Source organism: Ovis canadensis, chromosome 12 (assembly GCF_042477335.2).
Source record: "Ovis canadensis isolate MfBH-ARS-UI-01 breed Bighorn chromosome 12, ARS-UI_OviCan_v2, whole genome shotgun sequence".
Lineage (NCBI taxonomy): Eukaryota > Metazoa > Chordata > Mammalia > Artiodactyla > Bovidae > Ovis > Ovis canadensis.
The window spans coordinates 77,101,377-77,128,019 of NC_091256.1; the positions used below are offsets into that span (position 1 = coordinate 77,101,377).

The 26,643-nt window shown below is 36.8% G+C and overlaps 1 protein-coding gene across 2 annotated transcripts in view; it reads left to right on the forward strand.

Moving 5' to 3' along the window:
* The window catches only part of SWT1 (SWT1 RNA endoribonuclease homolog), a 102,542-nt gene extending 76,525 nt beyond the window's left edge, over positions 1-26,017 (forward strand). The window contains exons 17-20 of one of the 2 annotated variants that reach the window (XM_069546289.2): positions 14,823-14,889; positions 19,485-19,549; positions 21,186-21,240; positions 25,016-26,017. In XM_069546289.2, coding sequence (XP_069402390.1) covers positions 14,823-14,889; positions 19,485-19,549; positions 21,186-21,240; positions 25,016-25,051 — 223 coding nt within the window. In that variant the 3' untranslated portion in view covers positions 25,052-26,017. The remainder of the gene's footprint in view (positions 1-14,822; positions 14,890-19,484; positions 19,550-21,185; positions 21,241-25,015) is intronic. The other variant, XM_069546288.2, reaches the window with a different exon arrangement.
* Positions 26,018-26,643: the final 626 nt, after the last annotated feature.

Here is a 26,643-nt window from a genome sequence, read left to right on the forward strand (position 1 = left end):
TTGTTTTGTAACTGGTTATTTATACCTAATGACTTACTGATCTGATATTTACTGAAAATTCCCTGCTATCAAGTCTTCTAAGAAGTGCTAAAACTACCAACCATTCCAGTTTTCAGAGAAGCAGATGGGATAAATGTCCGATTAAATCAGTGGGATTAAACATAAGTAAAATAAATGAAATGGTGGGGTTTAAGGGGAATCAAAGGTACTCAGTAAGGGAGATCATAATAATTTTAACTTAAATAGTAAGTATATAGTGAATGTATGGATAAAGGCAGATGATTAGTTCTAATTCTTCCCTATAAAGTTGTACAAAAGGTTTAAAGTTAGAGTGTACCCTAGACTCTAGGATTAGTCTCAATCTATTTGAGAAATATCCTCTTGTGCCTCTAAAGAACTTTTAACACTGTACTCGGCCAAACCATCTACCCATTGTGAGAAGTGATGCAATCAGTAAAACTGTTTCCAGTAATATAAGAGGTTGAGTCCAACTCAGGACAATGTTTTTTACATAGAAGATAATAAATATTTATTATACATTGGAAACCCCTGGAATTATGTTACATTCTGATGGTCCAGTCCTTGTGACTAAGGCATAAATCTTTAAGAATCAACATATGATTACCTGTAATAATAATGAAACTGGAAGTATAAGTTATAAATTTTCCAATTAATGTTTCTTTTTTGCTAACATTAAGCTAGTTTAGTTTTTGACAACCACGTAGCTATATATTTTCCCCAACTTAATTGTTGAGGAATTAGAAGTAGAATCATCAAAAATATATTTTTATATTAAAGATTGTATTTTATGCATATTTTATTTAAACTTTTGGTAACTAGCTGAAAAAGTGTGAGTACTTTGTACAGCATTGGAGTATGTGCATGCATGCATGCTAAGTCAACTTCAGTCATGTCCAAGTCTTTGTGACCCTATGGACTGTGGCCTGCCAGGCTCCTCTGTCTGTGGGATTCTCCAGGCAAGAATACTGGAGTGGGTTGCCGTGCCCCGCTTCAGAGAATCTTACTGACTCAGAATCGAACCCACGTCTCATGTCTCCTGCATTGGCAGGCGGGTACTTTACCACTAGCACTGCCTGATAAGCCCCACATTGGAGTACAAGGTAGTATCTTCTGTAAAAGGATTTGCATTCGTTTATCAGGGTGACTGTATCCTAGAAGAAGTGAAATAAACCTTTTAGGAAGTTACTAGATCTGAGTTAATACTAATCCCTGCTGCTGCTGCTGCTGCTGTTGCTGCTGTCACTTCAGTCGTGTCCGACTCTGTGCGACCCCATAGACGACAGCCCACCAGGCTTCCCCGTCCCTGGGATTCTCCAGGCAAGAACACTGGAGTAGGTTGCCATTTCCCTAGAGACTTAAAATTTCACTGTTGCAATTGTGCACTGTTGGAGAAATGACCAGGGAAATAAATCAACATTGATCAATAAACAGTGACTACTGGTTTGTTTGGAAACTTGGAAAGTACAAAGTTGGAGAGTTAGTGACAGAAAAATCTGGAAAAGAGATGTGTAATGGGCACATAGAGGTATAATGGGCATAGAGTATGAGAGTATTTGTTTCCCATGTGAATGCTCATCAAAGGCTACCCACTGCAGAGGAGACTGTCAGTAATCAAATGGACAGGATCGGCTGTCCTGTGGATATCAATCAGCCTTTTCACCTACCCACCCGAGTATTTGGTCAGTGAGCTGTTATGCAAAGGGACAGTGGCAGCCTGGGCTCTCAGCCAACTTAAGCTCAAATGTGGGACTTCTCATTAAGGCTGCTCTGGCTACTACCACTGTTGAGAGCCCAAATTTCCAACAGAAGAGGCAAATGCTAAGCATCCTATAAGGCACTATTCCCTAAGGAGTCATCAAACCACAGTGGCAGTGATTCAGATCCCTTCCATCATGAAGGCGGCAGTGATTTGTCTTCACTGGAGTAGACACTTCTTTAAAATATGGAATTAACTTCTCTCACTGCAGTATTTGGGGAAGGCAATGGCAACCCACTCCAGGACTCTTGCCTGGAAACTCCCCACGGACGGAGGAGCCTGGTAGGCTGCAGTCCCTGGGTCGTTAAGAGTCGGACACAACTGAGCGACTTCATTTTCACTTTTCACTTTCATGCATTGGAGAAGGAAATGGCAACCCACTCCAGTGTTCTTGCCTGGAGAATCCCAGGGACGGGGAAGCCTGGTGGGCTGCCGTCTACGGGGTCGCAAGAGTCTGACATGACTGAAGCGACTTAGCAGCAGCAGCAGCAGCACTGCAGTATTTCTATCCGCAACCCCATCTGTTGATTTAAGGAAATTGTTGGCCACTGTCTTGATAGCCAGTACAACTAAGAAACTAGTTTTGCAGCGAAAGAGGTACAGCTCTAGCTACATGGAATTCACTGACTTTATCATATACTCATCTAAGGAACTAGCTTGGTAAACACTGTAAAAGACTTATTTCACATACCAGTTGTAATCCATGAAGTTAGGGTGCTGTCCTAGCTAATGTATGAAACACAGAGAGGGACAAACAGCTATGTATGATGCTGTTTCTCCCTTAGAATATGTAGATCCAAGAATAAAGGAAATAAGTGGTGCTGGTTTCTCCACTATTAAACTGAATAACTCTTCTCCTGGTAACAAAGTACTGTTTCAGGCATTGCTCAGTAAGGAAAACAGGAGCCACTTTAGCCATTTCAGACAGAATTTAATATACACAGTTTAATTTCAGTGCTATTAGAAGGACTAGAAGAGCAGAGGAGAGAAAATGGGAATATCTGGCGAAGCAAAAAAGGATTTTTAATGTTTTGAAATTTCCTGTATCGTGCTGTGCCTCTGTACCATAGGACCATCATACTACATGATTGCTATGGTTTTTTTTTTTTTTTGGCCATGCCTTGTGGCATGAGGGATCTCAGTTGGCTGGCCAGGGACTAAACCCATGCCCCCTGCAGTGGAAACGTGAGTTCTAAACACTGGACTGTCAGGGAAGTCCTGTGATTACTGTCCTTATTTTTAAACATTCAGCAGTTCCTCCAGATTGCTTCGAAATAATTGTAAAAGATTACAAGAAGTGGATGTGATCCTATAAAATAGTTTGTATGAAGTAGAAACATTCTTCAGTCCAGTGTGTTCCATTCAATTAAGGTGTATTTGTTATGCTTCCTTTACATATATAGGCTCAGGGCCTAATGTGGAAGTAACCATCTGTCCTCAAACAAAGCAAAGAAAGTCCAACTTATTTTCAGAACCTTTAATCAGGAATTAAATTTCTTTCATAAATGTGTAATTTTTAAGGAAGTTGCAGACATATTTTATTATAACCTAGGCCAATCCATTTTTCATACCTATGCATTTTCAACTTTCTACTGAAAAGTCACTTAAAATAGAATTCCATGTCTCGAAATTTAATTGCCAATTCTTCAACTTAGGTACTTCTGTACCTAGACAGAATGACTCATGTAGGAAGGTCCCATTGTTTATACACCTATCCCTTGTGGATTTCTACATTCCACCTCAGGTCTACATCTTACCTGGTCTTTCGGGTGGTCAGTTCCTGCTGCGACGATCATTATCTGTCTATACCAACAGAGGTACTAATCTCTCTTCTCGTGCTGAAATATGGAAAATATTCTCTCTTGATTCAACTGAGATACCATTGGACTTTACAGGAGGAACTTCACTCTAAAGCTAATGAACATATGACTAAACAAAAAGAAAAAATTGGCAAAAGGAGTTCAAGAATTCCTTGTTTTAAACCAACCAGAAGATTAGCTTAAAAGAAATTCTGTACTTTGCTGTTTATCTAGTTGATGGTTATTTCCCTTACCTCAGCCCTCATTTCTGGGTCCATTATTTCTAAATCCCAAAACTTACTGGCATACAGAATAATAGTCAATTACTTATTTTGTCTCATGGTTTTAGGGCTTGACTAGACACATGAGGGCAGTTCTTACTGGAGACCTCTTGTGTGGTTGTGGTCAAATAGTGTTTGGAGTCATCTCTAAGGCTGTCTAATCCTGGCTGTCAGCTAGAACACGAACATGTAGCATCTCCATGTAGCCTCAGCTTCCTCCCAAACAGAAGGCTGGTTTCCAAGATCATCCCAAAATATCAGGTGGTCAGTATATTGCTTTTAATGACATTGCCTCAAATTATATGTTACCCTTATTGTCGTAGACCTAGAGGGGGCACCACCATAGACCCTACCTATTGATAGGAAGAGAAACGTCAATGTTAGCGTTATAAGAAGAAACATAAGGGATGAAGCAAAATTTTCAGCAGTTCTTTTACCAAAGATCTGTTAGTGGTAAATGCTCTCATTCTGACTGAAAGTGTTGTTTCGCTTTCGTTATTGATTACTGTTTAACTGTGTGTAGGTTGTAGGTTGACAGTTATTTTCCCTAGGCACTTTGAAGATATAATTTCATTATCTTATATCTTCTTGAAAATAGGTTGTCAGCTGTCAGCAGAAGGGTTTTTAAGAAGCTGTTACCTTATCTGTTCCTCTGCAAGATAAGCTCAAGAACTTGTTAGTCTGTTACAACAGTTTCTGTTATAACCTATGGGTTCAGGGAGGGTTTCACTATCACACCCACTTTATACATTGGAAAGTAGGATCACAGGGTAATGTCATTGCCATAGGGATAATGTCATATGCCTAATGTCATATGGTTTATACTTAGCAGAATGACCTATTGAAATTGGTCTTGGTCTAGAGAACTCACTTCTAAATACCCTAAACTTTCTGACTGAAAAACTTAAAGTCAGTTATATTCAAGGGATATTTTTTTAGTTGGTTTCATAAAACTTTAGAAAATTTCTAAATTTAATTGAAAAGAATGTTGGGACTTCCCTGATGGTCCAGTGGTTAAGACTCGGTTCTCCCAAAGCATGGGGCCCCAGTTCGATCCCTGGTGAGGGAACCAAGATTGTATATGCCTCACAAGGTGGCCTAAAAAAGAATATTAAATGACTGACAAAAGTACAAAATATCTTTGCCTTAGAAGTCAATTCACTTTCTTCCTCTGTTTTTCTAAATTTGCCTTTTTCTACCTTTTATTTTTCTGAGAGGAGAATGAATCTGCTTGGTTGAAATGAGTATCCCCAAAAGATTTCTATTGGTAGATGGTCTTGTCCCAAGAGACAATTTTTAACAAATGAAACAACTGGGGTAATAAAAGCAGGAAAGAAAACTGTGTCTGAGGTGATACTGCTGACAGTCAACATCACGTAATTTGGAAGAGTGAAGACCTGTCTTAAAGCTTGAATAAAAATTTCCGTCTTATGGACTGGACTAGGTCAAGATGAACTTAGCATCCATGTACCAATACATTGGGGCTTCCCTGGTGCTCAGACAGTGAAGAATCTGCCTGCTGATGCAGGAGATCAAGGAAACCTGGGTTTGATCCTTGGGTCAGGAAGATCCCTAGAGAAGGAAATGGCTCCCCACTCCAGTATTCTTGCCTGGAGAATTCCATGGACAGAGGAGCCTGGTGGGCTATAGTCCATGGGGTCCCAAAGAGTTGGACATGACTGAGCAACTAACACACACACATAAACACACACACACACACACACACACACACACAGACCCAATGTGTTGGGTCATTCATAGGGGAAAAAATAGATAAACTGGTTGTTTTGATGCATTTAAAAATAAATGATTTGCTTAAGATTTTACTTTCTAATGGATTGATTGTGTAACTTGGAAATGCCTTAGAATTTACAAAGCATAGTTGGATTGGAAACAGTATTTCTAAGATTGAGAGGAGAAAGGAAAACAATGACTGTTTATTTTAGAGGATGAGTACACATGGTACCTTAGGTAGTACCAGAGGGATAATAGAGATATATGAAACTATCTTTAAGCCCAAGGGGCAAATGTGACGCTAGAAATTTAAGGTGAACACCCACAAGAAAGAAGCCTGGGACACACTGGAAATTAGTAGGAAACAAAGGACAAAGGAAGAAACAGGATGAGAAGATCTAAGACATTTTTCTTTAAACAGTGTTAGAGTGCTTATGCTTTTTTAATTTGGCTAGTGCCTGTGTAGCCAGCATGGATTAACCCAGGTTAATATGCAGATCTGTAAAAGCAGACTGAAGGTGAATTACCAGAAAGACTGAAAAGTTTAAGAGACTTGGCAGCACAGATATCTGGGAATTCCCTGGTGGTTCAGTGGTTAGGACTCAGCACTTGCACTGCCACAACCCAGGTTTGATCCCTGGTAGGGGAACTTATATTCTTGGAGCCATTTGGTGCAGCCAAATTAAAAGAAAAAGAAGAAAGGAGTTTCAAAAGAGAAGGAATCTTTAATAATCTCGTGTTTTACCAATAGGCCGAAAAAACACCCTGTCCATTAGATTGAGCAACATAGAAGTCATTGGTGAATTTATTGGTGTTAATTTCATAAAAGTGTAGGGGTAGATTTTAATTATCAGTCGACCAAGGGGACTTTGAGATAAAGACTAGAAACAGCAGAAGGACATCATGTAACTGTAGGAGATCACAAAGCCAAGGGAAGAGATTGTGTTTGAAATTTCCTTGAGAAAACAATGGGTCAAGTGAGTATAAAAGTTAGATAATGTCAGTATAAATGTTTCTTAGATAATATGTGAAAAGATAAAGCCATTCATAATAAATAAACTCAGAGTTACAGCAAAAAAAGTAATTTTATAATAATAATACATGAAGTTATTCTTAATCCTTTCACTACAGTAATTCTTAAATCTTCCAGTTTCTCAGAAAGGCCTTTTTGCTAAAGTTTCCCTTCTTAAAAGTAAAATCATGCAGTTTTTGTCCTTTTGTGACAGGCTTATTTCACTTACTACAATGTTTTCAAAGTTCATCCGTGTTGGTCGCCTGTGTCAGAATTTCCTTCTTAAAGCTCAGTAAGTGTTAGTTGCTCAGTCGTGTCCGACTCTGCAACCCCATGGACTGTAGCCCACCAGGCTCCTCTGTCGTGGAATTCTCCAGGCAAGAATACCGGAGTGGATAGCCATTCCCTCCTCCAGGGGATCCTCCCAACACCCAGGGATAGGGCCCGGGTCTCCTGCGTTGCAGGCAGATTCTTTACTGTCTGAGCACCAGGAAAGTGTATATACCACATTTTGTTTATCCATTGATTTTTAAATTTATGTATTTTAATTGGAGGTTAATTATTATACTGTATTGTGATGGCTTTGCCACACATCAGCATGAGTCAGCCACAGGTACACATGCGTCCCTTCATCCTGGATCCCCCTCCCACCTCCCTCCGCACCCCATCCCTCTGGGTGGTCCCAGAGCACTGACTTCCGGTGCCCTGCTTCTTGCATCAAACTTGACACCGGTCATCTATTTTACATATGGTAATGCGCATGTTTGATGAGCACTTAGGTTGCTTTTGCTGTTTGGCCCTTATGAGTATTACTGCTGTGAACGTGGACATACAGATATCTCTGTGAGTCCCTGCTTTTGATTCTTTTGGAGGTATATCTAGAAGTTGAATTGCTGGATTATGTGTTAATTCTATTTTTAATTTTGTTGAGGAACCACATACTGTTTTCCATAGCAGGTATACCATTTTACATTCTCACCAGTGGTGGGTGCACTAGGATTCCGTTTTCTCCACATCCTCATCAATTCCTGTTATTTTCTGTTTGTTTTTTTTAATTTTTTTAGTAGTCATCCTAATGGGTGTGAGGTGTTATCTTGTGATTTGGTTTGTCTTCTTTTCATAAAAAGTCTAATGCATTTTAAAAGCTCTTTCAATCTTGATTAGTTAAATGTATGTATTACAACTTTTTTACTCTTCACATATTTTCCTCAGAATTATTCCAAATAGAACATTTCTCTCATATTTTTGATCTTTTATAAACAATCTCTTTATTATAGGGAGATGTGCTTATAGTAAGGCAGTAGTAAAATTGTGTCACAGCCCTGATTGCACATATTGAAATCGTCCAGCAGTAAATGGAACCTCAGGCATATCTTTCTTTCGCTCTTGGCTCTTATCTTGGCTCTCCTCCTTCCTTTTGATCTAGAGAGATCTTATTTGCCATGTTACAATGGAAAGATAGTAAGTACCTGGTAATGAGGTGGGATTAATCAGCTAGGAAATAACATTCATAAGATATTAGGAGTAATTATGATTGTTATACAGATTTAACTGCAGTATCTGGTCTTATAGTGGGCATCATACTCTTCAAAGACTTAGTTGTGAAGACTTAGTTAAGCCTGATAGGGGTCTCAGCACTAAGTAGAAGAGGAATGAGCTAGTTTGTCATACTTCTGGCCCCTTGTAGTATGTTGTTAGAGCTAAGCCTAGAATTGGCCTCCAGCAACACCATCTCAAGTAGTAAGATTACTTTTTAGCAGGAAATACAATGCCATGAAGCAAAGCAAATAAAGTAGTTGTTTTGCAATAAACTACTCAGTCAGTTCCACATCAGTCTCACATTCTGGGAAGTGGTCCATCTTGCTCCTAATCTTGAGATCTGTGGCTCCTCAAAGCTGAGCCAACAGTATTTAGGATGTCAGCTGTATTCATTTGCTAGGGCTGCCATAAGGAAATGTACAGACTTGGGTAGCATAAACAACTGGAATTTGCTTCCTTATAGTTTTAGAGGCTGAATCAAGCAATGCTGGCTGGGTTAGTGTCCTCAGAGGCCTCTTTCCTTGTCTTGCAAATGACTCTAAAGGAAAAACAATATAATTTATTTTGTTTAAATTTGTTTAAGTTGTTTAACTTTATTTATTTATTTTTTATCATTTTTAACTACATATGGTGTTCTTTTAAAACCTGAGACTGATGTATATCTCCTACTTACATAGATGATTTCACCAAATTAACTATAGAAAAAATGATTTTAATTTTGCTTATAGTAAAGGACTCCAAAAAACATACTCTTTTAAGATCCAAGACTTTTTTCCCCTGGTGAGTATGTCCTCATTGTTGATTTGATAAATTTTCACTCAGTTTATCAGTGATACTGCTTAAATTCATCAGCAGCAAAATTCAGTTTGCATGTCTCTGTATCAAAATAAGAGGAACATGGCTGGAGCTAGAGATTATCATACTAAGTGAAACAAGTCAGACAGATAAAGGCAATTATTTTGAAGAAAAAGAACAGAGCTCAAGGATCAAAATAATCTGAAGTTGAATCCTCATTCCATCCGTTTACTAACTCTGTCACCTAGATAGGTTAATTAACCTTTTTATATTTGTTTCCTAATCTAGAAAATGGAGTTGATAATAGTTGCTTTGTTAAATTGCAGAAGTTAAAGGAGATAGCATTTGTTCCCTTTCTGGCACTGGTTAGATGCTCAGTAGTATCCTCAATAATAATGTTGATTCACAGTAAAAAATAAGCCTAAAGTTGGTTATTAGCTTTGGAGAATGTACAATGAGTTTTTAAAATAATGCTATAAACAAACATTTCTACTTTGTTTTAATTAACTTTTTTATTGTGGTAAAATACACATAGCGTTACCATTGTTAAGTGTTCTTAAAAATGTATTAGGGCTTGCCTGGTGGCTCAGTGGTAACCAGTCTGCCTGCAGTACAGGAAATGAGGGTTCAATACCTGGGTGGGGAAGATCCCCTGGAAATGGAAATGGCAACCCAGTCGGTATCCTTTCTTGGGAGATCCCATGGACAGAGAAGCCTGGCGGGCTACAGTCCATGGGGTCGGGAAGGGTTAGACACAACTGGGTGCACATGTGCATAAACGTGTTAATGGAGTATTAAATGCATCCATATTGTTGTGTAACCAGCACCACATCCATAACCATAACTCTTTTCATCTTGTATAACTGAAACTGTTTCCATTAAATATAGTAACTTCTCATTTCTTCTTCCTCCCAGCCCTTGGCAGCACCTGATGCCTGTCTATAATTTTGATTGCTCTAGGTATATACACAAAAGAATTGAAAATAATGTCTTGTTATCAAGCAAAGGGCTTGCTGCCCAAATTTGCATATAAGCCAATACTATTGCACCAGCTTTTGAGAAAAGAAAGGGCTTTATTGTGAGGTTTAACTGTCAAGGAAACAAGGAGGCGTGGCTCTCAATTCTGTCTCTTCATTCTGGGGTTTGGTTGAATGTTCATGAAGTAGAAGAAGAGGGTTGGTTTGCAGAAGCCCTGGAGGGGCAGGTATCCAAGGCAGGGATGTGGAGCCTGTCCATTTGTGGTGAGGTTAGGTTCAGCAGCTTCAGAACCAGATCTTCCTGCACCATGGACCCTGCACAGGGCTCTGGTCACATCTGGCCCTTTCGTTCCAGGGAGGGGGGAAACTTTGGTTCTGGGTGTTACTTGAGGTCAAATTTTTCTCTTCTGAGCATGCTTTGGGTGCATGACTTGTGGTTTTGTTCTGTTTGTCTCTGAAAAACAGCTCAGTATCTTGTTAGAAACAGGATAGGGCCAGTTTGGGCTGGTTCTGCAATTATAGTCTCAAAGAGATATTTACATACCTATGTTCATAGCAGCATGAGCCACAGTAAGTAAAAAGTGAAAGTAATTCTTATCCGTCAACAGATAAATAGATAAGCAAAATGAGGTATGTACATACAATGGAATATTATTTAGCCTTATAAAGGAAAGGAATTCTGACAGATGCTACGACATGGATAAACCCTGAGTAGCATGGATGAACAGTGAGCTGAGTAAAATAAGTCATATAATTACTTTTTAAGCTTATTTTTAATGTTCTTCAAACATGAAAAAACTATTTAGAATATTATATCAATGTTAAACTGCCTTGCCAGCAGGGAACATAATTTATTCAGTTCTGTGGGATGTAAGTTTTGATCTATAAATATCCATGAATATGCTGCGTCTTCTTTTGAATTTCTAGAGTTAGATATTAAACTTGAATATTCTAGACTTATTTCCCCACTCCTGAGTCTGATGCTTTACTTTTTCTATCTAGGAGGAAAGTTTTATTTGAATTTTAAAAATCCTTATTTAAAAATTAGTCCATTTTAATACATTATTTGATTTTTAATTTTAGTCAGATTATTTTATTAACTTTTAAAAATTTTTGAGTGGCATACTCTTTTTTTCTTTAATGAGATGGGTAGATATTTATCTAATATTGGATGAGATGGAAATGAAGTTTGTTTAATTCAGATGAGCATGCTGCTTTCTTAATGTTAATTGCTCATCGATAGAGAACTCAAAGTGCTTATGTGGTTAAGAGTTAGAACTTCTAGTGAATGTTGGTTCTGCTACTGACTTCCTTTGTGGCTTTGAGAAAGATCTAACAACTACAAAGATTTAGTGTTGGAAAGTACACAAAATAGTTTGCCAGAAGCATTTGTTAAAAGGCAAATTAACCGGGTGACTATTTCATACAGAGTCTTTTGGACTCTGTGGGAGAGGGAGAGGGTGGGATGATTTGGGAGAATGGCATTGAAACATGTATAATATCATATATGAAACCAATCACCAGTCCAGGTTCGATGCATGATACTGGATGCTTGGGGCTGGTGCACTGGGACGACCCAGAGGGATGGTATGGGGAGGGAGGAGGGAGTGGGGTTCAGGATGGGGAACATGTGTACATCTGTGGCAGATTCATGTTGATATATGGCAAAACCAATACAATATTGTAATTAAGCTCCAATTAAATAAATTTATATTAAAAACTAATAAAATAAAAGACTATTTCATTTGATTTCATAAAATCACTTAATACAAGAAATTGTAAGGGTTATTTATTAGTGGATAAAAACATGGGGTCCAGAGTCAAACTAATAGAGATTTAGGTACCTACCAACACTCTGTCTTGGGCAAGTGTTTTACAACCCTAAACCTTGGTTTCTACATCTGAAAACTGGTTTTCATAGTAGCAGCAGCAGCAGCAATATTTGTTTACATGTGCCAGGAATTCTGCTAAACATCTCAATTTTAGACATATTATTTTATTTGCTTCATATAATAACCTTATTCAGTAAGTGCTGCTTTCTCCTCATTTCACAGATGGGGAGCTGGGGTACAGAAAAGTAGGTAACGTGATTAACTTGGTTTGTAAATAATCTTCTAGCTGCAGATTAAATCCTGCTTCAATCTGTTCCCCAATTCTGATTCCAAAATTCTAAAGTAAAATTTTGTGATTATAATAACTTGAGGATAGGCAGCCATGTCTTCTAATTTTTTTATATTATGTAGCTCTTAGTATCATATACATTTGAGAGTATAGTATATATTTGATATGTATTTATTGATAGGAATTTCTCTTAGAAAACATGTAGATATATTTATAAAAAAAGAATGGCCACTTTCTCTAAGGGCTAGTTCTTTCTATTATTCTTTTTAAAAGTTGCCATTGAAGGGTAATTTTAGGACTTTCATTCTAAGACTCTTTTGTCTTCATGCTGGTATTTTTTAAAAACAAATAAGAAAGCTATAGAGAAGGCTGACCTCTCAAGAATTTGTGTGTGGGGAATTACTTAAGACATGAAAGTCCATAAACCATTTTTCTCCATTTCATTTTTTTGTGTATTTTCAACAAACTGTACTTCCAGTTAGTAAAAGATGGCAATTTTTGTTTATACCAGGCCAAATTCCATTCTCATAAACTCAGAGTTCATTGGCCTTATGAAAGTCTAAAAGCCCTAATTGAGTATATTTTAATAAAGATTATCTGCTCAATTTGGGGCTCAGTTTACCTCAGAACATTTTTTAAGAGTAGCATTTAAGAGTGGTAGGTTTCATAATAAATCCTACAACATATATCCTTGTTTTTAAAAATAGCATTATAATTTTATTCTAATTATATCAGTAATACATCTGTGAATGATGCTGACATCTCAGTAACCCTTTCCTCGTTACAAGGTAATTCTGTGATATTTTGTCAAATAGTCAAGTATTTAAGTTTGTACAATGTAGATCATTGTACATTTCAGTAAATTTATTTATAAAATCATTGAATTGTTAAAGTGAGTGAATTTTATGGTATGTAAACTGTACCTCAGTAAAACTGTTAAAAAATAAAACCATGCCAGGAGTTGACAATTTTTTCAATTTTTTGCTAATTGGAAAACTAGGATGATGTAATTATTTTCTTTATTTCATACTGTGGCTATGCTTTGTTGCTATAGGTAAATAACTGATTTACCTAAAACTAATTTTTTTGTGAAGTATTTCAGGACAGAGAAATGTTTACTTTATTCTCTGGCAAAGAGAAAATATAAGCTTGAAATTTATAAGATTCTTTTATAAAACATTGTTTCATTTATTTTTTTAACTCGCTTTTATGGACAGTTTGGATTATTTCCAAAGTTATAAAAAAGAATGGGTGTAAATTATTCCACATTACTGATTGTTTGTTTACACTAGGTTACAAAATTGGAACACATTATTTTTTCCATTGCTTTTATAAAACATTGGTTTAACTTATCTATATAGCTTTGTTCTCATTTTAAAAAACAAAGTACTTATGGACCCTTTCCAATGTATTTATTGTCTGCTTTTTCTTTCTTTGGGGTTTTGATATTATTTCTATTTTAAAATTACTTATTGGGAGAGTAACTTTTTCCATGAAACTTATTTTTAGGAAGATTTTTGTATGTTCTTAAAGATATTCTGTATGTGTCTTCTCCAAAGGAGTATGATCCATTTAAAAATTTGACTATATCCTGAAAAATTATTTTATGTAAGCTATCTTGCAAGTCTAATAAGGGCCAACTTTTTTAAAGATCTAATTAAGATGTTATTGAGGTCAGTTAACTAATATTTGACAACATCGAGCATTGGTGAGGATGTGAGGACCTAGAGACATTGTTGTTGTAATTAAAAGGCACTTGGAATTTAAGAATTAATTGGGGTGGCTTGATTTCTCATTAGTTAAATCATCATGCACTTTATTCTGTGGCTTGAAACTATTAGACATTAGATGATCATAGTTGTCATTGTTACTGTTTTGTATGTACCAATATATAGTGCTTGCTGTTCTATCAGACACTGTCATCAAGACTTTACTTATAGTAACTTGTTTAATTCTCACTATGATCCTATGAAGTAAAGACTACTACTTTGCTTGTTTAACAGATAAGGAAAATAAGTCACACAGAACTCACTCAAAAACACAGATCGCCAGGTAGACATTGCTCTTAACCATTTTACCATAATATGAGGACTGCTTTCCTTTTCTTTTTTAAAAGAAACAAAAGATTCTTCATCTTGAAAGAATTAAAAAGTACTTAGTGTAAAAAAATGAGAATTAATACTTTACTGCTAGAAGGATGAGTGTTATTTCCAATGACTGACAGAGCCTGATTACTGATGCTTTTTCTTAGATTGTTAGGCAGTTAGTTCAAACAGTATCATTTGAATTTAGTCACATAATCTTTATTAGTATTTTTTAATGTGTATGGTAGTTTATATCACTTGTCTATTTGCATTGGTTGCACATTTTTGTGGGAAATCTTTATCTGCTGCTTAAAAGATATGGAGTGTAAATATACTTCGCATTTCCATCTAACTTTTGAAAAATCTGTGTCATTGTAACTCAAAATGTGAACTATAATTTCACATAAGAATTCTAATAGTTGTTGATTAACTGATGACATATTAATATAAGTAAATAAAAATATTTTAATAAATTGATATTTCATATCAATAGATATTTGTTGAAGTAAGTGCATGGTTTATAACTTTAGTTGATAAATAAAACCCAAAAAAGGTTGTAAACATTTTAATAAGCTTATTATACATACTGAGAATAAGGTATCTCTCAGTATGAATATGTTTTGGGAGAAAAGTTCAAGCTATAGTTTTGTTTTTTTCTTAAATCAATTCATTCCCCCTCCTTTGTTTATATTTTATTTTTTAGGATTTTGGCCCCCAACAGTAATTATCAGGATATTGAGACCCTCTATAACTTCCTAATCAAGTATGAGGTAGGAAAAATATTTTTAAATGTTTATCATATTTCCATTATAATCAAGTTTTAATATAAACAGAGGTGTTCTGAAATGGAATGCTATTTGATTACTGTTTACTTTAAATTCTTAAATGCCACCAAAGTTTGCCAGCGACATTCATTTTTTGTCTTTCATTCTCTTAAGGAAGCACATGTAGTAGAGCCCTATACTAATGCCACATGGAATTGTCTCCCATCAAGGATGCTGTTGGTATGCCGGATAGGTCATTTCTTCAGTGTGGAACGTTGCAGGATTTTTCAACATCTCTTATTCTCAGATACTAAATGCCAGTACTCTCTCAGTCATTGTGACAACCAAAAATACCCTCCCACCGCACCCAACTCGTATACCCAGATGGCCCGTATGGAGGAAGAACCACCTCCGGTTGAGCACCACTGATTACTGAAAACGAAAGCTATAATTTAGTTTTCTCCATAGCAGCAGCATAGACCCTGGAATTAAAGCTCTGATGAGGCTCCAGTGTATTTTGTAAATTAATCTGCATGCTTTTCTTATCCTTGTTGATCCAAGGAAAGTATTCTGTTGATCTTCAGTTTTGTTTGCCTACAGTTCTTTGCCCATGTGCCCATATATTCTTTCTTTTTGAGGGTGTGTGTGTTTAATTTTTAAAAACACTCTAAATATAGGAATATGACATATTCAGGTGTCACTTTTCTTGTGAAGTTGAACATCTTTATAGGTACTCCTTTGCTTTTATACCTGATTAGCTCTTCAACTTTTTTTTTTTTAATTTAAAAATTCTTTTAGTTTGGCTCTGCTGGATCTTTGGTGATGTGCAAGGGCTTTCTCTAGTTGTGATGCCCAGGCTTCTCATTGCGGTGGCTTCTCTTGTTACAGAGCATGGGCTGTAGAGCACAGGCTCAGTAGTTGAGGCTCATGGGCTTAGTTGCTCCAAAGCATGTGGAATCTTCCTGGAGCAGGGATCAAACCCGTGTACCCTGCACTGGCAGATGGATTCTTAACCACTGGACCACCAAGGAAGTCCTCTGTAACTTTTTTATGCCACATCTTATATTAAGAATCTAGTGTTGAAGAACACGGACTCTGAAGTCAAACTAGTCATGTTCAAATGTTGGTTCTGCTGCCAGTTAAGTGTATAATCTTAGAAGAGTTGTCTGATTGTCCTTGTCTCAGTTGCCTCATCTTATAATGGGAATAACATAAGTAGATAAACTACAGCTATTCTTTAAATAAGACTAAATAACTTAATATATGTAAAGTGCTCCAAACAGTACCAGGCACAAAGTAAGTGTTCAGTAAGTGTTACTTCTCTTATTTAAGGAATGAATGGTGTTTATATGTACCTTTTAAAAGTTACCCTTAATATGTTCAGTTCAGTTCAGTTGCTCAGTTGTGTCCATCTCTGTGACCCCATGGACTGCAGCACGCTAGGCTTTGCTATCCAGAAACTCCCAGAGCTTATTCAGACTCATGGCCATTGAGTCGGTGATGCCATCCAACCATCTCATCCTCTGTTGTCCCCTTCTCCTCCTGCCTTCAGTCTTTTCCAGTATCAGGGTCTTTTCCAAGGAGGCTGAAGTATTGGAGTTTCAGTTTCCAGCATCAGTCCTTCCAAAGAATATTCAGGACTGATTTCCTTTACGATTGACTGGTTGGATCTCCTTGCAGTCCAAGGGACTCTCAAGAGTCTTCTCCAACACCACAGTTCTCAACGCTGTATAACCACATTATGTGATTATTAAGATAATTTCCTCTTTTGAGATGATGTGATGAAATAATAATTTCATCATACTTTCTGAATTTCAATCCAATAAAAATTTATTTGGAAAAACAATGGGACAATTTTAAAATCACATCCTGGAAAAATCTGATATATAGGTCTTTGGGGGGTTTAGTGCTTTCTGTTGCTGAGAGCATTGGGAGAAAATACCCAATTTGTTATTTATAAGAATATGTGGATCTGAGTCCCAGATTTTTAAAGTTATTTCTATTAGCAGGACTTCATCCCCAATACCAATTATTACATTGGATGTATTTGTCTCATAAGCAGTGATAGGGACAATCTAAAATTTTTAAGATGTTTGGCTGTCACTATACTTAAACCTTTGCTTCCTGATCTTGATTTTTTTAAGAATTAAGAATAATATGACCGTTTCTCATACTTGGCACTCACTGTTAATAGTACAACTAGGAATTGATGACACCAGTTCCATTTTACAACCATAACTCTTAATGTTTACTGACAGGGGTATCTTTCAGTTGTTTTCTGGGAATTAAAATTGTACACTTAAGCACAGAAATGATACTTAATAGTGTAATTTAAACATCCCAATATGACTAATTTAAAATATCTTGTACCAAAACTAATGAAGATAGTGAAATGACATATTTCCAGCTAGAGCCTGTGAGTATGTCATGAATCTGTGCTTTAGTGTTCCTTTGTTAGTAGATTCACTGCCGACTTTAGAAGTCATCTGCTATAACCTGGAGCCACATCACCCCAGCCACGTTCTGGGAGAAGGGTCTAAATAGATGTGGGTGATTGTTTTCAAAACTACAGATAAATCAGATAGTTGGTTTTTTTGTTTCCTAAAAATCTGCTAATGGCTTCAAGAACTTTTTTGTATTTATATTATGTCAAGTTCAAAATCAGTTCTTCAGCTGATTTTTCTCAACAGTTGATAGAGAATAGATTATTCCTCTTATCTTATGATCAAAGATCTGCAGTGTTGACTGCCGACATTTGCTGGCCTAAGTCTGGAAACATTTATAGGTCCCAGCATGTTGGGGCAATAGTGAAAATATCAAAGGCCCTTGAGATCATCAGGGCAGAACATATAGAAAAATAGGAATTGAACTGGTTGATAAGTTAGCTCTAAATGTATATCTTAAAACATTTTTAGAAGATTATTTTAATAAAAATTATAAAGTACCTAAAAATTAATCATGGTAAATCATATACCACTTTCTTAAATCATTAAATAGTAAATATTATGTATAATTAAATGACATTTTCAGCAAAAATTGAGGATTATATATATTTCAAATTTATGTTTAAAAACTATGTGTTTTTAACTTGTAGTGAATGGAACATTTTCTATACAGATATGTTGAATTTGTTGTGAAAATACTGAAAGAAGCTCATGGAACTTTTGCAAATAAGCAATACCCTAAACTCTACAGGAGACTTTCATGATATAAATCTTTAAAGTAGTGTTAATTAAGTCAATGTAGGAACAAAAATTTTTCCTCATCAAAAATGCATATGCTAATAATAACAAGTATTTTTAAAAGTAAAGTGAATAGAAGATAGTTTCATTTAGTTTCCCTTCACTAATTCATAATTTCTAGAAAGTTAGACACCATGTTATTTCTTGACTAATCCAGGGCTAAGGGCTTAGTCGCTTCAGTCTTGTCTGACTCTTTGCGACCCTATGGACTATAGCCCCCCTCAGGCTCCTCTGTCCATGGGATTTTCCAGGCAAGAATACTGGAGTTGGTAGGCATTTCCTTCTCCAGAGGGTCTTCCTGACTGAAGGATTGAACACCTGGCTCTTATGTTTCCTGCATTGGCAGACGGGTTCTTTACCACTAGTGCCATCTGGGAAGCCCCCCTTGAGTCATCTGATAAAAAGAATTTACTTCTACAAATTTCCAGAGTCTTCCTTGCAACATAAATAAAATACTGCCTAAATCAGTGGTAAGCCTCAAGAAATACAGGAAATACAGGATTCCTTCACTGTGTTCTCCACATGTGCCACAAAAAGTTTTTGTATGATGAAGGACTTTTATTTTTACAGTATTATAAATTGTGAATTATAATAGATATTTATAAACTTAAACATATTCATTTAAATATGTAGACATTGATAGTCGGAAAAACACATTTATTTAGAAAGTGTCTATAAATCATCCATTTCCCAAAACAGATTTTTCCACACAGTTCATTACCTTAGTGTTTAAAGTTATTCAGTAATAACTTTCAGAAGGGTCAGCCATAGTATTCAAATGTTGTTAGATTTGACTACTTTTTCTTTCAGCTTGAATTATTTCTAATGTTCATGAAATAAACAAGATGTGGCTGATTCTGCTTACAACAGTCTACCTGTATGACCCAAATCTACTATAGCTTTAGGTATAGGTGTTAAATGTTAACAATTTATATACTTTTCCAAGAAAATAAATATTAAGTATATTAGAGCTAGGCTAATTGATGCATGAAATCTGCTGATAAGAGCCAGCATAGTAGAATTTATTGTTGCATGTATTATACATGTTTTTTTTCTGTCCATTTGATCTCTAAAGTGATCATCTGCTTTGTTGGGAGTCCCACAGATCCCAGGACGATCTCACTTCTTTTGGTTCTGTTAACAGATTAAGTTGTAACAATAGGACTAATATTTTTACACATAGTTCAGTGTTAAGTGTTATGTTCACTGAACTTCTAATTATTATTATTTAGTCCTTTTTATGCAAAAGCTAAAAACTTGACATTCTCCTCCTTCAGAATATGAGCCATTCTAATTGTTCTCTCACCTTTCATTTGACTTAATATGCATTTTTAATAGCTATATCTTGATTCTTTTCAGGTAAATAAAAATGTCAAATTTACTGCCCAGGAACTATATGATTGTGTTTCACAGGCTGAGTATCGGTAAGTCATATATGTATGTGTAGTCATATATGTATGTAGATACATCAGAGTAACATGCTCTTGCCATGTGTAGCACTAACTTGGTGGTGGTGAAGGGTTCTTTTTATGTCTTCACTATACTATGATTTCTTTTTAGCTTTTATAAATATGAAATAGTTCATACATATAAAAAAACTGTGTGTATATATATATGCACATAGCAAGTTTAATTTTTAAAGTAAATTCTCAAGTTTAGATGTGTCAAGGCTCTTTTATATTTTTCAAAAATATTGAAGACCCACCCCTAAGAGCTTTTGCTTATGTGGGTTTTATCTATCTATAGAAATTAGAATTGAGAAATTTCTAATATTTATTCATTTAAATAGGCCGTGTACAGTTTTCTCTGTTCATCTGGCATTTTCCACTAATGAAATCATATATAAGAAAATAGGAAATTTTTGTTGTGCTCAGATTGTTCTTTAATGTTTCAATGCTGTTACAATAAATTGTGTTCAAAACAAGAACTGTAGCAGAACGGACTGGATTCTCACTGCTGTGTAATATGCCACTGTATCACTTAACCAGTTTATTTGCCATTTATAATTTGCAGATATATTTGTGTAGCTACAGAACTGTATGAGTAGACACAATGACAAAGTTAACTATCAAGGTGGCTCTACTGGTAAAACTCTAGATTGATAAATATGTTTGATGATATCAAGACACTAGAACTGATACACAAATGTTATTAGGCAGCATAACTGAAAATTCACTCATTCACTAGATTAACATAATTTTTCTAAGAAAATCTGAAGCCAGTTAGGCATGCATCATCTGTCATAGCTGAGGATGAAAATGATTTCTTACCCTAATCTTCAGACTACCAATTAATCAGTTTATGTTCTTATTCATGGGCTTCCGTGGTGGCTCAGTGGTAAAGAATCCATCAGCCATTGTAGGAGACATGGGTTCAATCCCTGGGTCGGGAAAATCCCCTGGAGAAGGAAATGGCAAACTACTCCAGTATTCTTGCCTGGAGAACTCCATGGACAGAGGAGTCTGGTGGGCTACAGTCCATGGGATCACAAAAGAGTCAGACATGACTCAGCAGCTAAACAACAATCAACAACTCTTACTTACAGATTGTTACAGATAATCTGCATTTAAAGGTTTGTATACTTGAGATTTGGATCAAAAATATAATGTCTTCCAGTCTTGGCAATATTTTTGAAGGTGTATAAAGCTCTGTATATAACTTGGAGGGCAGAGTCCCTTATAGGATGGTTCCATTCAAATGTCTCAAATTATTTTGACTTCAGCTTACTGTTTAAATATTTGGGAAGTTTTTTTGGTTTATTTTGTTTTGGAGAGGGAAAGGATGCAAGTGTCAAACTTAAATGTTCAAAGTTAAAGTAGTTGTACCTATTTTTCTCTTTGTTTTCGTTGCACTTACAATGCCAAGAATTTGAACTATGATAGTAATTAATAAGCTCCCTCTTATTAATCCTGAAAGGATGATTTTAAAGAGAAGTCCAATATGTCTAATATCTTGAATGCATTGGAAAGTGACAGTTGCTGTTCAAGTGGGCTTTTAAAGTTAATAGCTTTTAGATTTGTTACTCTGTTGTTTTTTTAAAATTATTTGCTATATTTTCAGTGAATGGTACCTCCCATATGAACCTCTGGTATACTCCACAGCTCACAGTTTTCAAGTAAGTTGCCAGAAGACAGAGGTTCTTTTTGTTTCAATAGTTCATACTAGACGCAGAGCCAAACGCAATAGATGAGAGGTAGCGAAGCTTCCCTGTGACTCAGAAGTGAAAACGGAAGAATGATTTAACTTCACTATATTAAGAAAAACAATTACTTAGAATGTCTGACTTTGGTAATCTTTGTTTTTGATTTGTGATGTGTTAGTTGTGAAGGAAGAGGCTGTTGATGTGTCAACATCAAATTTATTGCAATACGGAAGAAATTAAGTAGCTCAAGAAGAAAACTATTTTATAGGTTCTGATAAGGCAGGTAATTAAGGTTTCATATTGAAAGTGGCTTGGACCAAAATTTGAATTCCATGACATAGCAGAACCTTGGTGTTTCTGTGTATACATCAGTTAGTGTTTGCTCTCTTCTGTAGTGTGTAGATTCTTTGTCCTAGCTTTTGCTCTTGCCAGTGGGGTCTGAGCACTGCTTACCCTGAGCAGATGAGGAGTTTGCTCAGAAAATCCAGGATGGTAAATTAATAAGATTATCAAATAAATTACTAAATAAATATCTTGTGTGATATCCTCTATTGATACATATATGAAAAATAAATTAGGAATAGTGTTTAATTAACTTTGCTTGACCTATAAATTCTTGACAGAATGTTCTGGCATGTTTACAAGACAATGCACAATTGTGCATTTTTTCTGTGTGAAATGCACATTAGTTTGTGACATCAGCTCCTTCAAGTACCTGGTATATCCAAATAATATGCTGCCTAAGGCACGAGCAACTGAACTGAACTGAACTGAAGGCACGAATATCAGGAACAACTTTGTTTTCCTTATGGCAAGAGCTTTCCGGAATTACTGCTTTCTGAACTCCAGGGATCAGCTCTGTGGTAGGATCACATTAGAGCTCTGGTTCTCTGAAGTGTGGTTCCTGGAGCTGAGTGTTAGCACCATCTGGGAACTTGCAAGAAATGTACTCTAATACTCCAGCCCAGACCTTCTGAATCAAAAACTGTTTATATACTGTTGTTATATGTACTACATTGTATTCCATTTTCCCTTTACTTGAGATGCACATTGCAAGTGTTTAAAAACATTAAGAGAGCTGTAAAGCAATATCCATTGTACTCTTTTTCTTGTACCTAGAAAGGATTTTGGAAAAAATATTAGAGGTAGGGCACTTCAATTTACCACTGCCATGCCACTTTGACAAAATTAGCTATTGAAATGAATCAGATAACTGCTGCAGTTATTTTTTTATTGATTTGATCAAATTTCTGCTTATTTTGACCCATCTGAGATTTGGTCAAAGTTAGTTTCAGATTCATAATAGGATGATTTAGAAAATCAGTGGGCAGTTCTGTAGAAATTTCATGAACAGTACAGAATTGCAGAACTAGAAGCAATCTCCGGTCTTTAGCTTTGTTCCAGAAAGGATTAGGAGTTGGGATTGTTTAGTTTGGCAAAGAAATAGGACCACCTGTAAGGGACATAAAATATCTGTACTGTTGGAGGAAACAGGGATAACAACTTCTTGTTTTGTTTTAATTTAGGCAAACAGCTTATAGATTTTTTTTTAAGCCCAATGTAAAGAAAGAACTTTCTAGCAATTAAGAGATATCAGAATAGGTAATAGGCTTTCTCTCAGTTGTAAATGTCTCATCAGCGAGAGGTGAAAGCCAAGGTGAGATAAGTCATTGGAGATGCTACAGAGCAGTAGGCAAAGGTGTTAAGGTAAGCAGTGTCTAATATTCTGCTATTCTGCTTCTAATCCATTGGGGAAAGGAACTCAGAAATTCCTATCATCATAGTCTGGTATTGGCCAAACACGATACTAGAAAAACATCTGATACTTTCCTCAGCAGCAATGACAACTTGATGCAGGAAAGCAAAATCTGTGGCTGATAATCCATTGTCAGAATGCTGCCTCACACAAAGGAACCACATGCCACCAGGATGAAAAGAGGGCATAGAGCTCACCTCTTAACTAGGAGAGGAGGGGAAAAGAGAAGAAATAAGAAAACACACTGAAACAGATGTAAAGTCTAGTTACTAAAAGAGTTTTTTTCCACATGTAGAATAAGTAATCAAGAACAGGAATAGGGACCTACCCTTTTAATTTCATTTTTAAGTTTATAGGAAAACATTTTACATCTCTCCTATTTTGGATCTCTTAGAGTCTTCTGAAAATCATTTTCTGAGTAGTTGTAAAGAACTGGCAAGAACATAACACTGATTTTAAGCACTCTAAATATAGGAAATAGGTCTAGAGTAATAGAATCAAAAGTCAGGTTTGAATCAGCCTCACTACATGTTTTCAGGAAGTGAGGTCTCTCCAAAAATACAGTGTATTTACTTTGCTGCCATTGTTAGCTCATCCTATTCCTTCAGTTCTGATTCACTTCTTTTCCCTTTGTGCCCTGCCTCGGGGGATTCATGGGTGAGGGAGGAGGGGTAGTGTGCAAAGGTAGCAAGGAGTCCTTCCCAATACCCTGGAGGTGGCTCAGAGCAGTCTTAGAAACCAGAGAAGTAATAGCAGTGTCCATGCTGCTTAGTTGCTCAGTTGTGCCTGACTCTTTGTGGCCATTTGGACAGACTCCTCTGTCCGTGGGATTTTTCAGGCAAGAATACTAAAGTGGATCGCCATTTCCTCCTCCAGGGGATCTTCCCAACCCAGGGATCGAACCTGCATCTCCTGAGTCTTCTGCATTCAGGCAGATTGTTTACCCACTGAGCCACTGGAGGCTTCCCAATAACCATGTAACTTGCATAATAAAAATAACTGCTGTTTTCTGACGCAGTACTGGATACTGGGTATTCTTTGTGAACTTATGCAGACGACCTCTCAGTAGATTTAAATAGGTTTTCAGGGGATTTGAACTCCCGACACCATGTATAATGAGTTGGTGCTCTAACTGATGACTCAGTGATCCCATAGTTAATAGGCCTCTTGTCAGCTTTTGAGATTCACCTAAGCTTAATGTTAGATACAGTTGTGAGTAGTTGGGACAAATATCAGGCATTTACTACCCCTTCCTCACTTCTGGTTGAGAGTAGTTAACTAGTATTCATTTGTTAATGGCTAAGTGATCGATTCTCTTTAAGAGTCGAAGCTGTCAACTTGCTGCTCCCTGTCCAGTGTCTGTTCCTGCCTGGAGGTGTGTCCTCTTAGAATCCACTAGTCTTGCTGTCCTTTAACTCCCAAACCAAATAAAACAAAAATATGTGATCTACTCTACAGTGTCCTTATTGGCAGCAGGTCTTCCTTGGAAACCTTTATTCATGAACTCAGTAATATCCTCAAGATTGTCTCCATGATGACTAAGAATTGTGTTACTAAGTTATTTATCCTGCCAAGTTATTTGGTTCATTGGAAGGACTGATGCTGAAGCTGAAACTCCAATACTTTGGCCAGCCACCTTATGCAAAGAACAAACTCATTTGAAAAGACCCTGATGCTGGGAAAGATTGAAGGTGGGAGGAGAAGGGAACAACAGAGGATGAGATAGTTGGATGGCATCACCGACTCAGTGGACATGAGTTTGAGCAAACTCCAGGAGTTGGTGATGGACAGGGAGGCCTGGCATGCTGCAGTCCATGGGGTCACAAAGAGTCAGACACGACTGAACAACTGAAGAAACCATTTCTCTAGGCATTTTTACTCTCAAATATCAAATAATATATTCCCAATCCCAGTGTTCTCCTTTTGTAGTGAGATTTTTTCATTTATCTGGCTGACTGTCTTGTAGTCATGTAACGTCTCTTTATCCTCTAGGGAAAAGTTAACCGTTGGATGCCGCCAGCTGACTGAGATGGAATACACCATGCAGCAGTGCAATGCCTCTGTCTATATGGAGGCCAGAAACAGGGGATGGCGTGAAGACATGCTCAACGATAGGACCTAAGTGCCGATTTGTAACTTAGAAGGAACTGCATTTGTCTTCAGGAACAACAGAGTACTTTTCAACCTTTTGTGCCAAACCTGAGAGACTTAGAAGAAATCTCATAGGTATAGAAAGATGATTGCCTAATACTGACAATCTCATTGAGCTTCTATTGCATCCATTGTGGAATAAATCGTGGACTCGACTCTTCAGAAGTTGACCTTACCTCCCTACCTCTACTCCTAATACTGAGCCAATGTGACTAACGAAAGGAGAGCCATCTTTTTGGACGTCTTAGGGCAAAAGCCACTGTGGCATCTGAGGAAGGCCAGGGACCCAGCATTAGCATCTCCCTCAACCCAAATACGGGTTGGTGACCAGAGACACTTTGAAACCTCAAGAAAGAATTAGGACATGGCCATGCGCATCGTATTCCACAGGAGAAATCTACCCTGGGCTGTTTCTGATCAGACTGTCTTCCATGCAGACCTGGTGAAGTGATCACATCCCTTTAACTTCCCCCAAGGTAAGGGAAGTAGAACTTTTAGTTCAGCTCCACCTTGCTACAGTAGCCTCTTCTCTTCCCTGGGCGTGTCGCTCTTCAGAAAGTTTCCAATGGGAAGAACAGGGAGATCTCTCTACTCAGTTTTCAGATGTGAAGCAGTGTGGATTTATGGGATCAGGTGGCAGTGGCTGATGTTTGCCCCTAGTTAAACCAAGTGTTTAATTGACTTATTTCGTTATACCGTAAGTTGGAAATCCTTGTTTACTAAAGTATAGTATGCTGTTGTTAATACATTTGAGAAAATCTGATTTAGTATTCTATTATAAATGTTAATTTATTTTTTAAAGCAATAAATTATTTTTAGTGATTTTGCTTTTCACCTTCCAAATTTTGTTTCTGAATTATGTACAGGTATGACTATAAAAGGGACCCTCTGATAGAAGAGAATTATGTGGAGTGCTCACTACCAGGAAGAAGGATCTGATGAGCTTTGTTTGCATAGAAAGCCACACCTCCTCCCAGGAGCTCAAAGTGCCCTCAGGGAAATAGGGCTGTAGAAGCAGCTTCCAAAGCATCTCTGCTGTCTGCCTCTTTCCTTTTCCTTTCTCAGGAGCCAAGAAAGCATCCCCTCCTCTTAACAAAAGAACTTTCATCAGATTTTTCTTCCTCAACTACTTCTAGTTATTATTGGGTTTTACTCTGTTTGGGGTTTTTTTTTGGTGGTGGTGGCTCTCAGTTTGCAGGATCTTAGTTCCCCAACCAGGATTAAACCCAGGGTCATGCCATGGACTCCGTGGAACTCCCTGCTCTGCTTCATTACCTCCCTTTTTTCCTTTTATCTTATTAATATGTTATACTTTTTAGGAAGTTTCTTTTCACTCTGATTGACTTATTTCACCCTATACATGTGGATTTTAATTTTATCCTAGTCTTTGTGTCTTACACTTTCTGCATTGTCAGTTTCCAGCCTTTTATTATAAGATGTGTTTTCTTCTTTCTAGTCTTATTTTTATC